We start from the raw sequence: 15,959 nt of genomic DNA on the forward strand, positions 1-15,959 counted from the left end.
CTGTACACTAGAGTAAAGTTTTAGTGCTCTGAAGTAGTACTCTGGTTATTAGAGTATGTAGGTGTACAAGGATGCATATAAGTCATGGGATACAAAGTCACGTGGACACCACTGACACCACATGCCAAGACATGTCCTAACTAAGCGTGTCTTAGCATCCGCGCGTCATTGCAACACTTAACTTGCGCGCCTCTTGGAATTAGCGTGCAGCCAGGTGTCGACAGTCCCACGTGCCAGTCAATGTGTCCAGTCCCCTTCTCACGCTTTCCCCTTCTCACGCTTTCCCCCCCCCCCCCCCCGACAAGTGCCAGTGCAGCTGTTCTGTAAACTATTTTAATAAAGCTAGCAGCCAGGCTAAGTAGTGCTTCTTCATTACACTAGAAGACCGTAATAAAGCCGTCTAAGCGTACAATAGTTAACTCCATATTCTAATGTGTCGAGAACTTACATTTAATCTTTAATTATGTACACCCGCTAGCGCTACCCACTATTGTTACAAACTAAGTTTAAGCTAGCTAGAACATACATGCACCAAGAAAATGACATGTGTTTAAAATGAATGCGTTTGAGGACACAGGTTCTTCAGATATAAGATATGTAAAATAAAATAAACATATCTAGTATCTACAATCACTCATATCAAAAGCAAGTCTCGATACAGATCAAATGCAACATTTACATCAATCATAATGATTCTAAACCAGTATGCTGTCAGTTGGGTCAAGATCACACACAGATGTAAAGTCTACTGACGAGTGACTTTCAAGAGCAGATGGTTGGGCAAATGACTGCTTATTGTCGTTAGCCAAAAGTCGATTTCTCAGCTGATGAAACAGTTTCCTTGAATGCTTCCTTGCATAAACTTCTATGTCTACCGACAATGAATTACTAAACTGACAGTTCAACTAACTTCTGTCATTATTATGGTATAATACTAAACTGACAGTTCAAACTAACTACTGTCATTATGGTATAATACTAAACTCAAAAAACTGCATTTGCCGAAAAGATGCGGTGTGTATTTTGTTACATTAGAAGTTGAAAAATAAAGTAAAATTAGAATCTAATTATATACATGTTACGCTGTGTGTGTGTGTGTGTGTGTGTGTGTGTGTGTGTGTGTGTGTGCGTGCGTGTGCACGCATGGTCCCTTTGAGTAGTGCCTCCAAGTGGCTGGGACCGGGCAACGTCTTTTGTAAGACGGCTAAACTTCTCAGTACGCTAGTCTATTTCTAAACTTAGTGGTCCATTCTGGCTCGCACCAGTACTCCAAGTTGTAAGCTGATGTATTTGACACTGCAGGTAGCTTGCAACACCTCAGTGTTCTTACTCGTACTTTGCATTTATTGCAAATCAAGGGTGCATTCAAAAAAGAAGTATGGAAACTAAAGCAAGAACCAAGGAAAAGTTATCGAGCAAACATAGCATGTTGAAATATGAGATGCTTGGTAAATAATGTTGGTAGTCTGGAGACTGTCAGGTCAAGACAATATGAGCAAACTTCAAAGAATTCTGTTGAGAACAAAGTGACTCTTATGATTTGGGAACTGTAGAAGTATAACATCTTTGCTGCAGGAATTCATAAGACGAAACGGTTTGGTTCCAACCTTTATGAAGTTAAAGGTCATACCATCTTACATTCTGGACCAGTGCCATCTAGTGGTGATCCAGTAAATAGAGATGAAGGAGTTGGTATAGTGCTAAACCAGCTGGCCACAAAGCATGGAAAGATAGAGGTGAGCAATGGTGAGCAGTTAGTTCTAGGGTTGTGACAGCTTGTTTGAAATTGAAGAGTGGCAAAATTCTAACAATCATCAGTGTCTATGCTCTAACTTTTCATTCTCCTCTATGTGTCAAAGATGAATTTTACATTGATCTTCAAGAATGTATTGATCAGATCCCAGACAGCTTGCTTATTAATTGTTTTAGATGATTGGAATGCAAGGGTAGGCTATGACTGTGGTGACGAAAAGTGGGATTGTGTGTTGGGAAAACATGGTATGGGAAAATGAATGAAGCTGGCTTGTACCTTCTTACTTTCTGCATCATCAACAATTTGTCTATTATGAATACTTGGTTTGAAAAAAGGAACATTTGTAAGCAGACATCGCAACATCCAGGAACAAAAATGGCATGCTGTTGATTTTATCTTGTTGAAGCAAAGTCAAAGTAGATGTTGCATTGATGTGCAGGTGATGAGAGGAGCCGAGTGTTGGTCTGACCATAAATTAGTAAGGGCAAAACTGAGAATAAAGTACAATCATGCACGGCAACTGAGAAAGTCACAGGTCAGCCCAATATCATTAGATCAGCTATATCAAAGCGGGACATTTTGCATCGCAAGTTTTTGTCAACAATATTCCACTTGATAAATTAGAATACACTAAACAGACAGCCGTTGTGCAAAAGCTAATTTGACAAGTAGAGAACAAAAGGGTAAAAGAAAAGCTGTTGAAATCAAACTTACAGTAGAAAAGATCTGACCCTCTGCGAAGGAGTATTAGACAGTTTCAGAAATATTTTAAAGGCTTCCGTCCATCTGTCTTCAGGTCTATCAGAAATGAGACTGGAGACCTTTGTAGATCAAACTATGTCTGAAAGTGTACATGGTGGTGTGGTCATTTCACAAGTGTCTTAAACATATACCTTCTTCTTTTGATAACAAGACTATTGAATCAGTGAGAGAAAGATCAAGAGGATATGAAACATACCCCATCTTTAAAGGAATTAACTGATGCATTGTCTTTTATCAAATGTGGCAAATCTAAAGGGAAAAAACCTGACCTATTCCCAGAGGCAGTCAAACACGTCGATATGGTTTTTCAGGAGAAAGTTTTAGACTTGTTTTCAACAGTATGGAAAGAACAAAAGGTTCCAAAGTCTTGGGTAGACGCTGTGATAGTTTCAGTGCTTAAAAAAGAAGTCCCTTGAACACAAAAAGAAATTATACATATCTTTGTGGATTTGAGGAAGGCTTACGATAGCATACCAAGAGAAGCTTTATGGCAGATATAAAAAAATATGGCTTTCCGTAATGATCAATTTGGTGAATCTTTTTATAAAATATTATTGCAATCTCAAAATAAATGGTGAAACATTGGATGTTGACATTAATGTGACAAATGGTCTATGACAAGAGTGCACTATGGCTCCAACGCCTGCAACCTATTTTTCAATCTGGTTGTGGAAGATTAATTGGCGCAATTTGTGTAAAGATGATGGGATTACAATTTTGTATAACATGGATGAACGGCTATTAGGCTCCAGATCAAAATCTTTCAGTAAATCTGTTTGGAATGAACTACAGTTTGCTGATGACATTTCTATGGTAGCCAAATCACAAGATGATTTTGCACATTCTATAGAGACACTTTTGAGGTATGTAGTAAATGGGGTCTAACTGTCAGCGTGGAAAAGACAAAGATAATGATGGTTGGTTGTGACTATGATCTTCAACACTAGCATTCATTTCAATATGGTGAATTCAACTTGGAGATAGTCAACACATTCAAATATCTTGGTCATGTGATACATTGTATTGGTTCCATTGACATATTCAAATATCTTGGTCGTGTGATACATTGTATTGGTTCCATTGACTGTGATGTAGAACATCAAATAGCAGCAGCTAGTAGATCTTTCGGGAAATTAAAAAAGTCAATTTTTAAACAAGTTGTGACAGTAGACACAAAGAAATGTGTTTAAAGAGCTGTAGTACTTAGAACCTTGTTATATGGTGCTGAAACTTGGGCTAAACGTGTCTCATCTCAGAAACTAACAACGTTCCATAACCATTGCTTGAGATCAATTCTTGGGGTTACCAGAAGTCGACAAATGAGGGCCAAATTTGGTATGGAAGGGACTATTGAAAAAGAAGTGATGCTTAAACGTCTACGGTGGTTGGGGCACACTTGCAGAATAGCTGAGTCTAGGATGCCCAAACGTATTATCTTTGGTCGGTTACTAGCAAAACGACCTTTTCATGGTGTGAAGTTATGCTGGAAAAATAAAATACACAGAGACCTAAAGAAACTCAATATGCAAACAGATTGGTATGAGACAGCTCAAGATAAAGAGGCTTGGCATAACAATTGTGCAGCAAATTTAAGTCAAAGAAGAACAACAGATTACTAAACGAACAAGAGAAAAGGAAACAGAAAAGAAACAATTATTATGATACATCTAGACAACATGCTATAGTTTGTTTAACATGTACAAGAAGTTCTAGAAGATCTGGAGACTTAATTCAAACGTCACAAATGTGACAGTTCCAGGAGAAGAAAATTTTTCCCTAGCAGTAGCCTAAACAAGTCTAATCTCGTCAGTATGTGTGTGTGTGCACGCGCATGCGCACATGTACAGTAATAAATCACCAAGTTGGACCAACAAACTATCCAATACATTGCATATGTATTATCAACATAGCCCTTCGTCAGTTTAAAAGATTACCTTTTAGAACAAATCCAGCCTCAGAAAACGTCTTGTGTTGCTGTTTCCTATTGAAATACAAAGAATATAAATAACTGCTCGATTTAAAGTAAATACAACCTTACCATGTCACAAACAGATGAAAAAATATTGAAATATAAAACTCATTAACAACACCAATTACTTCTCCTCGACTGTTGCATTCCCTACAATATAATTAAGTCCATTACATACATCAGCAACCACTAGCAACATCAACATTGACATACAAGATAACACAGATTGGCTTTGCATTCAGTTGAGAACACTGCATGTATGTTGCAAATAAATTCAAACTTTGAGACAACAATTAAAGCAACTAGCAAAACGTTTCAATGAATACATAATCAAAATTGTAGTAGAGTTATTAAATAGTAGTGTAAAAACTATTGCATCAATTTAACAATGTCCTCAGGTTTCCTGTTATAGTATATACTGACAACTAAAAAGTCAGAACATTCACAAAAATAGAATCATTCTTGGACTAATAGTCTATAATTTATTATTGAGTCGTTAGTTTGCAATGTACACAAAATTATTGAGATAATTGATAATTAAACAGCATCAATTGCATCTGTGCTTCCAGTGATTACACCACATAATGTCATTTACTCACTTTGACAAAGCTCCTTCTCGCAATGATTGCAAAGCAATACGTGTAATATTAATAGACATTGCACAGAATGGAAAATGCTAGAAAGTAGAAGAGATCCTGTTCATTTGTACATGACCACTGCTAGTTAGTTCCATACTTGTACTTCATCTTGAGAAAGTTTGAAAATCTCAAGGGCAAGAGAATGAGTCCTAGCTTCCATCAGGAAACAAAGAAGATGAACCAGACCAAGAAAACCTGTCCCTCGAAGATCAGTGATAGGATCTGAACCTGGTAAACATAAATGCATATAGCAAGATATCAAACCCACAACTGCATTCAACAAACAAGCAGCACAATTAATGCATTCATAGACAAGATATATCTACAGTATAATGATTTAGTTCACTGACTGCATAGTTGTAACTCACATAACAGAATACTCTACGTAAACAACACTGTAAATTTTTGAACTGTCTATCTGTCTATTAATCTGTCAACAATACATAAGCAGTCTGAGACACATAATCACAAATATTTGAAGAACTTAATTTGCTAAGACCTTGAAATCCCACTAGTTGCCAGTGGCTGCCAAACCGACTGCAATCAAAGTTTGTACCTGCAGCACAAATTGGGCAACAAAGTACTATCAAAGATGCTAGAAAGACAAACAAACCTGTCAGTTTCCTGTATATTGTCTGCAAGATACGGTTATGTAATGTTTGACTGTTATCAAATCCAACTACAAACAGCAGCAACACTGTTAGCTCAATACAAAGCATTTAGAATGTGAATCAGTGTTACACAAAGCAATTGCAAATATAAGATCTCTTTCTTTGTGAAGTGAGTGACGCAGCTTCGGTGGTCCAAACAAGACATGTCGTACTGCTGACAAGCCTCCGTGCTGTTCAGTTGGTCTAATATTCACCTTGATGACAAAAAATCATTATTGCGTAAAATATTAAAACCAGTAGAATTTCTGAATTACAGTGGTGTGTGTGTGTGTGTGTGTGTGTGTGTGTGTGTGTGTGCGCGCACCCGCGCGTGTGTGTATGTGTGTGTATGCACACATGTACATACATGATACCCTACTGCTCCTAATGTTTTTAGAGTCATAATATTTTTGAAAATTTTGCCTTTAAAAACCATAGGATAACAGAAAAAATAATATTTTGGAGTCAAAAATTTTTGTTTGTCCGGGCTTTTGGTTTTGCGAGTGCGCATGAAACACCATCAAAAATGGCTGCTAGACAGAAGTGTGCAGCTCAAGGTGCCACCCCGGCAAAAAGCGAGCGACTTCTCTTCTTGACTACGGCTTCCGACGTCAACCAAAATGCCATTAGAAAAAAATACATTGAAAGAATAAATAAACAAATAATAAATCAAAAATGACTAATACTGCACATCAAGACCTCAAAAAAATTAGGATTCATAGATTATTTTTGAAGCCGAAAAGAATTAATCTCAAAAATCATTAGGAGCAGTAGGGTATGTAATGTATATTTCTGCCATTCGCTATTGTACACAGCAAACCTTGAATTAAATCAACATCACTGCATACTTGATCTCTAATGAGAATTATTGTTCTCAAATAAAGTACTATGTTTCCTTCCGTTAGTCAGCAACACCTTATTGTATTTGAAATTGCCAAAATTTCACAATGAGTCAACAAGTTGTAGAAGATACAATGGTGCAGTGGTAAACAAGTAGTGCTGTTGCTTTGACAAGAAGGACAACAGTGATGAAAAAGTAGGTGTACAATTCATATCAGTACATATATAGTCCAAATCACAAAGACAGCAAGACATGCAGATCATTGCTGTAACTAGTATGATTAGAAGTACCAAGGGCGGGTGGTCATCACTCTAAGTTAGGCATCTACATCATTCTATTATATTAAGAGAAGATCAACTTTTGTAAACACAGTTAGCTATAACTGTTATTCAAACAGAAGCTAAATCAAAGTTGACACTATATATATATATATATATATATATATATATATATATATATATATAATATAGGTTTGACAGCACGAGAGGAATCATGCAGTTAGTTAACTATGGCAGAAGTTAAATGCTGTTTAATCAAAATGTTCGCTATACTTTCTATTAATAATGATAGAAACTGTTGTTGGTTCACTATAGAAGCTTGATAAATTGCTAGATTCACTAACTGGTAGTTAATTAAATATGAACTTCTTGGGAAAGCCCTGTTACCATTTGTTTGCTTAGATCAGCTGACTGAAAATATGCAAGAACCTCTGCAAATGTCACAAGCGAACTTCGTCGTATTGGAGTGCAAGAACCTAAAAGCAAACTATCACAACTGAACAAGAAAAATACCCTACTTTGAAAGTTTGTACCAGCCAGTCCTGGCTGAACTGTATCAACATGCTCCCATTCAGCTAATGCTGCTAGTAGTGGTGAACGGAGAAAGGGTCCCTCATGTCTCACACCTGAAATAAAATAGAATTCAGACGTAGACAAAAGGATTATTGAATGGAATGACAACTACAATTCTTGCAGCTAGTACTTGTATACAATCTTCTATCACAATGATGCATCAATTTAACAGGCCAAAATTAATGTCTTTTATTAACTAAAGTAACTATTCAAAGTCTTGTTTTCTTTCATCTATTTACAACACTAAGAATCCAGTTAACTCATGCTAATTAAGGTATATCACCACATGCATGCATGTACCTGTTTTCATCTACACAGATTCAGTCTGCTTTACTAATCATGAGTTAGACTTGAGCAAACGGTCGCATGACAGCGGCTGCATGAGCCACATATGATCTTTTTTTAGCCATACATGACATATTACCTTTAGAATATCATGCAGAATACTCTTGCAACACTCCATGCTTAAACAGAATGCTATCCTATATGCAAGTGCACAGCAGTACTCGACAAACAGAATCGTAAAAAAAGCGGCAAACAGGTACTGTACAGATAAAATATACATAAAATGACAGTAGAAGATACCAAGAGATCCTAATTAACTTCCTCATAGAATGTCATGCTAGCTTAACAATAGAATTGCCACGCTTAAACAGAATGCACATTTAGAACCCCTGCAAAACACTATATATAAGCGCAAAATAGTTAGTTGATAAACGTTATCTATTATTTTCAGTTGATAAAGACCTACGGGTTGAAACGTCCCAATTTGTCAAATATTCTATATGGTGCACATCTCTTGCAATATGTCTAATATATATATATATATATATATATATATATATATATATATATATGATTGGCATATCTTTTATTTCAAAATACAGAAACAATCACTTTCGTTAATCGACTGTCACAGACAATAAACTAAAGTATGCAGTAGACTCTGTAGTCATAAGTGAGACTACGTATTGACTTTCAAAATACAAACCTTTCAGACAAATCATTTTTAAGTCCTGGAATGCATTGCCTGGGTCTTCCACGACAATCTTTGCATGAAATTGATCAACTGGAGAGCAAACTGTTCGAATAGACTGCACCAAAACACAAACAATAAATGTATGGTAAAAACATACACAACAAGCAAAGAAGACAATAAGCAAGTATATGCAGGCAATTATAGGCAGGCAGGCTGGCAGGCAGGCAGGGAGGGAGGGAAGGAGGCAGGCAGGCAGGCAGGCAGGCAGGCAGGCAGGCAGGCAGGCAGGCAGGCAGGCAGGCAGGCAGGCAGGCAGGCAGGCAGGCAGGCAGGCAGGCAGGCAGGCAGGCAGACAGACAGACAGACAGACAGAGACATTGACAGAGAATAACAGACTTTTGAAATAATACGAAGTAATTAAGCTGTACCCTAACAAACACATAAGTAAAAGTCAGTTCTGGATCTTGAGGCTTTTCCTGCCAATACTTTGCACCATCCATATCCAATACCATCACAACACATGAGTTCCCCACTCTTCTTGCATCATCCAATGCTTGGAAAGTTATTCCATAGTGATTATGCTCTTCGACTATCTGATCATCTAAACTCTCCATGGATGCCTTTTTGTACTTGCTTCTTCCAGCTGCTGTCAATTTTTCACGTACAATTGTAGTGTGCTCAATCATTTCGTTAGAGTCCACGAGAGACTGAAACTCATCATTGTCTATGAAGTAATACTCTTGACCATCAACCTCACCAGCAAGTGGCTGTCGAGTTGTGTCTATAATTATCAAAACATAAACCAATATATATTTTATGGGTAACAAATTTTCATCATTTTAGTCTAACAACACCATGCCATGCAAAATAAAGTCAGTACATTACACACTCGACTTGGTTCTGTATCACAGCACCATTGTCATAAATAAAAAAACTTAACTCCACGTCACTGTACCATTGTCATACTAAAAATAGTCTCTTCTTTTCAATGCAGTAAAATTCAAGAATGACAAAATAAGACAAATCTGAGGCATAGCTACATTGAATGTCCTCTTGTCTTGCATAAGGCACTTACGTGAGATGACTCTTGTAAACAGATCAGGAGATTCAGCAACAAGACGTCGTGCCAGTATGTTTTTAGTGCCACCAAGTGGTCCATAGATGATGAGCACTTGGCTTGTTTTCTTGTGAGCGGGCATGTTTGTTAACACCATGCCTAAGCTGCTAGAGGAGCTTGCTGGAACCACAGCGTCTTCTTTATCTCTCTTTTCCTATTAGTGTAAAACATAAGAAGACTGGGCTCATAACAAATAGTGCCTAACACTGGACTAATTGTTTTCTAACATCAAATGAAAAAGACTAGACCAATGAACTTCAAAACAAAATAAACGCAATGTGAAATATTCAATTCCAAGATGTAGAGTACCTTTCAATTCCAACATGAAAATCTAATCATTATCATTATCTGATATAAACAAAAATTCAAGTATTGATAAAGTTAGCAGACAATGTTGTCATCAGAATGTTAAATCAATCATCAGAAGTGCTAGGTACTTCTACTTAAATTTGTCAATGTAACTAGATACCAACACTTGAAAGGATACAAAAAGCACAATTTAATTGAAACACTTATTCCATACATCTACATTCAAAAAGGTTGCCTCATGCTTTAAAGCAAGCTTCCTCATAACTGATAATATAATGTACTAGACTGCAACGTACTCCTGTTGCAGCATACTTGGACAGGTCAGTATGTCATTTGTGTAAGTAGCTCTGTCTATATGCAGTATACATCTAACAGTCTAGTTATAATGCATACATTTACTTTTGTAGCATACATCTGCATAAAATAGTTAAAATCATCTATAATTTATATCCCATACAGTAGAACCTCAAACAGTAAATACTTTATTATTGCTAACAGTCCCAACTGAAAAATTGTAAATTGGGTAACTTGCCAGCCTGTTTGCTTTTCTTGAATGTGTGCAGTTTTGGTATATTGTTTTCTACATACCATATAACTGGTTATTTCTGCAATCGTGATACTTCTGCAAAGTCTGCAAAGAAATCATGGATCACACAATAAACTTCACAGATATTTAGACTTATCCTCAGAGTCCCAGAAAGTCACTGTTCCAACACATGTACACGTGCACATGTGTGTACCAGCAACTGTCTTCCTGGTTGGAACGCAGAAATTTAATTTGCGGTAATTAAAACTTTTGTCTTTGATCGCAGAAATTTAAGACCGCAAAAATAACCAGTTATACAGTATAAGTAAAGGTGTGAGCCTTTTACAATTTGAAAACAGTTCTCATTTCTGTTTTCATGATCGCGAAGTCTTGTAAAAGTTGAATTTAGATATCAGCTACTTGACGAATCCAAGAATTTATAATTACCATAGCAGGAGCATGAAAAATTGCCAAGTAGACTGCCTTACTGCTTAGCTAACATTAAATACAAAATTCATTGCCATCTTGCTATCTTCACCCATCAGCATCATATAGTATTTAGGAAATGAAATTTAGCTACCTAGCCAATTTTCACTTATGCTACCTGCTGTCCTCAATCTGCACATCTAGAGTAATGTTTTCACAGTCTCAAGATTAGGCTGTTTGGGTTATACGACCACTTGTGCAATGATCATGAATCACGGGAGATAACAGCCAATGGCTCAAAAGAAAGAGGCAGGATCTTATCTGAATCTGTCATGTGCATTGGATATGGCAATCAAGTAAGCGATGTCATCAGCGTGCAAACAACAATCACCACCACTGCTTACAGATAAGGCACTGATTATATAGAAAATCATGCACAGAAAGACTGCAGTTGTCAACCAGTGACACAAAGCATAGTGTTTCATGCAGTGTACCACAGTACATGTAGTCCATCATTTCTAGCTTAATTAATACATATTAAATTATTTTGATTAGCAATTAGTTACTCCACGTTGAACTGAAGTTACCAGTTGTTTTATATCAGATTCCTTTTCTAATACATCAGGTCTAAATGTGCTGAGACAACTTCAAAGATAGTTGGTATAAAATGTATCAAAAACAGAGAAATAGTCTGCCCGCCCGCTTTTTCTGGAATGTTGCTAGGATAACAATTTCTGTCAGTAAATACCATACCACTGCATGTCGTTACAACGGAACTGAGTGCATACCTAACCTGCACATTTGAATTGTCTTGACCACCATCGCAAAACAACGACTACCTACAAAGCCTAGATACGTAATCTAAAAGCCTAAATTACTACAAAGTTTGCATGTTTACTTCCATGACAGCTGCAGGGTTTCAACAAATACGTATTGTCTATAGCTAGGACATGGTGTTTAGTAAACAGTCAGAAAACTCCTTGGACGTGTTACTCACCAATGCAAGGTGCCTACAGATTTCGTAAAACTAGTAATATAGATATTTGTATTTCTCATCTGGCTACAGTAAACACTGAATAAAATTAGTTATATTGGTAGACAGTGCACAGTGATACGACCATAGACTACTAAATTGTACTCAACCAAATGTGTTCGTGTAGCCAATTCGTGAAACTACAGTTGGTTGTCAGTTCTCTGAACACCAGTTATCCGAAAGCATCAGTTAACCAAACCTGGAGTGCCTCAGACACCCTCTAGAAGTATGCGCTGTTAACTGTTCAGGCATGCATTGTGTAATGGCAAGTTAGTAACATTATATGATCAACTACTTTCACATTATACCTTATAGAGTTAGGGCGAGTTTCTTTAACTCCACAACCTAATCCGGTTGAGTTTGTGGACCTCCACCACTTTTCTATATCTTCACACCCTAATCTGGTTGAGCTCACCCAAATTCCACAACTAATCCAGCGAGAAGGCAGATTAGCTTATATGGAGATAGGCGTAGCCAAGTACATGCGTGCAGAAATGAAGGGAGAAGTCAGTAGCAACATATCTGTGTCGTCAAACAACAAAACAAACACAGAAGCTGCAAATGCAGCCATAGACATGCAAAAAGGACAAAATTGATCCATTCTGCACTACTAATACAATACGCATGCTCAAATCTACTTTCATGTTTCTTTATTCCACTAAACCAATTCCACTGGAATACTTCTGGTTAATCCATTAGAGTTCAACCGGATTAGCCCATGAAGATTAAAGAAATGTGCCCCTAGACTCGAGCCAGTCTCTCCCCGCTTTGCCATTCCCGGATTGTCACTCTGGAGCGAGGATTGACACTCCCGGGGAATTACGAAGGTGGGGAGAGACTGGCTTGAGTCTATTATAGATTGCAGTTAAGCTGTTTGTGCAATTGTTGTTCAGTATACATGTATTCGGTTTAAATGAGTGTGCATGGGGAGCCTCAGAGAACCAGGGACACCTGTTTGCACCCAGGAGAGTTAATCTCAGATATCTAAAATATCCAAAGTCATGAACAGAGTCAGGTCCCAAAGTGTTCCGATAACTGATATCCTACTGTATGTAACATAACGCTAGAGTCATATATTGATAATAGTTGTCCATGCTAAAGTAACCATATTCAATCAACAGTCAACAATAAATACTAACTACTCAAACTTCAAAGTAGAAGCATTATAACAAATGACAATAAATCAACTCGAATACATGCTTTTGGTTTCAAATGGGTGGCCTTTCCAAATGTTTGGCTCATTTCGTTACTCTCAAAACAGAAAGCAAGTGATTGATATAGACAGTACTTTAAAGTTTAGCACTAGCTCTAATTTAAATTCTAATCATAAAATGGGTTTAGAAAGATCTGCTTACTGAACAGACCAGGTAAACCAGAAACTCAAACCCTCTAAAAACACTACTGATGTTTTATCAGAGCATACTTGTTACTTGTATTAATTAATTAACACACGTACTAAACACTTTAGCGTACAATACTAGCATTTCTAATACAAGACTGTGATCAGTTTTCATTTTAATTAAGCCAGAATGCTGCTGAAATGGATTCAGCAAGGGACTAAAAGGAAGAAAAGCTTCCCAAATAATGTTTGATTATGGCTCTGTAGGACGAAAGCTATTTTTATTCCCCTGGAGTCGTACTAAGAGGCGCACTTCACTAAACTAGCAAACTTCTTGGTACACGTGTACCGTACATTATCCCCGCCCCAAACGGCCACAAACCACTCCCCATAACTGTACTGACCAAGACGTCAACGTCAGTCGCTAGAGCTGTGACTTCCTTCCTGCTACCTGGCAACTCGTCCTCACATGCCATTTCGCTCGCCTTCTTTTCTCGCTTTTCTTTATTCAGTGTTAGTGGTTCTTTTCCTATCACTTTCCCTTCGCTTGTCACGTCTTTCTCGAAGTCGAAGTCGTCCTCATCGCTACTCTGGTTTTGCAATTGATTTGTAATATCCTCTAGAGCTTTACTTGCCTCGAATTCCAAAATGTCTTTCTGTGTTTCTTCTTCAGCCATTGGAATATACTGGTTGCCTTACACAGGATACGGACCGTCCGGCGGGGGCACTATATAGTTTCCCGTATGTTCGTTATGTCTCGGCGGGCGAGCTACAAACGTAGAGCCAAATCGACTGAACAGCTTAAAGCTGATACACGATACGAAATGATGGAAAACAGAAAGGAGAGAAGAGAAAATGTGTTAAATGTGAAGCGATTCTTTAGTGCTAGCGTTGAGAATTCTGATTCAGACAAGCCGAGTGAACCTTTGTGTCTGCTTCCAGAAGAACTTGAAATTTTGGTTCGAAATTTGCAGAGGATTTGTTCGAGACAATCAGCTATTGTGAGTCTACGTCGCTTTGTGACAGATGAAATCAGAGTGACTGCCCTATGCCACGTTGAAAGCAGTATGAGGTCAATTGTGAGCATTCTCATCAATGGAACATCAGACGTTCAAGTAGAAGCTGCATGGTGTTTGACAAATATTGCTGCTGGTTCTCATAAACACACGAAATCTGTTCTAAAAGCGGCAGGAGCATATCTTGTAACATTTCTAGAAAGCTTTGATCAAAGACTTCAAGATCCATGTGCATGGGCTGTTGGAAATATTGCATCAGACTGTAAGAGTTTTCGACAAGTTCTCTTTGCTCAAGGCGCTGTTCATGCTCTTATACTTCTCTTGGACTTCAGGTCACAAAGTGTTGGCCACTCTGCCTTGTTTGCCTTAGCAAATATCACCCTTGATGTGAAGGATGACGTGATGTCTGCTGCTGTTACTTCAGGCATTGTATTGAAAGTTGTACAGCTGAGTCGCGTGGAGAAGATGGAACTGGGGATGTTGACAGAACTTACTAGACTGATGATGCACATTTGCTCTTGGAACAATCGATCATTCCGAGAATCAGTTGCTTCACATGAATTGATATCAAGTGTTGTAAACCTACTTGAACATCTGATTGTGGACATGCAATTGTACATAGCTCCCATTACATGGATTGTGAGAGCTATAGCAAACTTTCTGGAATCAGGACCTTGTATTGAGGATGAGCATGTGGCTTCTTTACTGCCATCATTGTTGTCGTCAGGTCATGATTTTTTGACTAAAGAGTTGCTCTGGTGTTTAGCCAATCTGACTGCCAGTCATCCTTCCATGCTGTCTGAACATAAAATTCTTCCGATAGTTGTTTCATTGTTGTCTTGTAAAGCAACAGATGTCAGACGGGAAGCAGGTATAGTAATTATGAATGCTGTATGTCAAGTTCCTGGTTTTGATGTTTTTGCTGTTGACTTGGGAATTCTTCATCCAATGATTGAACTCCTTAAGTCTACAGAAATTCATTTACTAAAATTGGGAATCCAATTTTTTGATGTCATCATGGCAAGTTGCATTGATCATGACATACCAATTCTGCGTCCTGTCATGTTGTCAGTTGTGAAAGATATCAAGTCACTTTGTGACCATCCCAAGCCACAGATACAGCGTTGGACACAAGAACTCATTAAAATGTACAAATTGGATGAGACCTAACGTTGGTATAGAGTGCTTCATATACAATTTGCTGATTTATTTTATGTTATTGTATCCAGTTGTATCGGTGCTATTGCTGTAGATAGTTCACATGTGAGGCAGGCAACAGTAAGTTATGATTGGAATCAGTTCAAGATGGTCAGTAAAATGCCACGGTCATTCAGGTAACATTACTATTTCATGAAGATGTGTGACATTGCAACTAAACAGTTACAGTATAATTGTCCATGCACTCACATGTCTGAATAGTCAAATACTATAAGTTTAGATTGTAAGATATCACAGTGAGATCTTGCATGTAGGTTTCAAGAAACGGATCAACCTCCAAACGCATATATATGACTAACCTAACAGCTACTAACTAACAGCATGCAGTGTACGTAGATACAGCTTGCTGATGCTGCAATGATAATTCAATGGGAAGTGCCTCACAAAGGCAGCTCAATAAAAACATGTATAGGTAAGTTGCTCTACATTACGAATATCTCAAACTCTTGAGCAACTAACAATCATTGCTTGTAGTGTAAAAAGAACCAATAGAAATTGTGAGAGTTGCAATGCGTCAACACTAGATGTAACT

General features: G+C 37.7%; 2 protein-coding genes across 2 annotated transcripts; one reads left to right on the forward strand and one right to left on the reverse strand.

Moving 5' to 3' along the window:
* Nucleotides 1-578: 578 nt before the first annotated feature.
* Nucleotides 579-13,906, reverse strand: LOC134181132 (uncharacterized). Its single transcript, XM_062648346.1, has 14 exons — nt 13,598-13,906; nt 9,519-9,714; nt 8,872-9,224; nt 8,456-8,558; nt 7,425-7,517; nt 7,279-7,367; nt 5,864-5,987; nt 5,736-5,801; nt 5,622-5,678; nt 5,220-5,350; nt 5,084-5,160; nt 4,554-4,634; nt 4,450-4,496; nt 579-871 (listed from the first exon to the last, which is right to left on the reverse strand). Exons 1-14 carry the CDS (start codon nt 13,868-13,870, stop codon nt 696-698), a joined length of 1,866 nt encoding a protein of 621 aa, XP_062504330.1. The 5' UTR covers nt 13,871-13,906; the 3' UTR covers nt 579-695.
* A 76-nt stretch (nt 13,907-13,982) lies between these two features.
* LOC134192244 (importin subunit alpha-8-like) lies at nt 13,983-15,848 on the forward strand. The gene has a single exon (XM_062661315.1). It carries the CDS (start codon nt 14,018-14,020, stop codon nt 15,377-15,379), a length of 1,362 nt encoding a protein of 453 aa, XP_062517299.1. The 5' UTR covers nt 13,983-14,017; the 3' UTR covers nt 15,380-15,848.
* The last annotated feature ends 111 nt before the right edge of the window (nt 15,849-15,959 follow it).

This window comes from Corticium candelabrum, chromosome 1 (genome assembly GCF_963422355.1).
Source record: "Corticium candelabrum chromosome 1, ooCorCand1.1, whole genome shotgun sequence".
NCBI lineage: Eukaryota > Metazoa > Porifera > Homoscleromorpha > Homosclerophorida > Plakinidae > Corticium > Corticium candelabrum.

Coding starts and splice junctions, on each gene's coding strand:
- LOC134181132 (XM_062648346.1), bottom strand. CDS start 13,870: ATGGCTGAAGAAGAAACACAGAAAGACATTTTGGAATTCGAGGCAAGT. Junction 8,559..8,871: donor TTACTTATGTGTTTGTTAGG/GTACAGCTTAAT, acceptor GTTTTGGTGCAG/TCTATTCGAACAGTTTGCTC. Junction 5,802..5,863: donor TATATTTGCAATTGCTTTGT/GTAACACTGATT, acceptor TGCTGTTTGTAG/TTGGATTTGATAACAGTCAA.
- LOC134192244 (XM_062661315.1), top strand. CDS start 14,018: ATGATGGAAAACAGAAAGGAGAGAAGAGAAAATGTGTTAAATGTGAAG.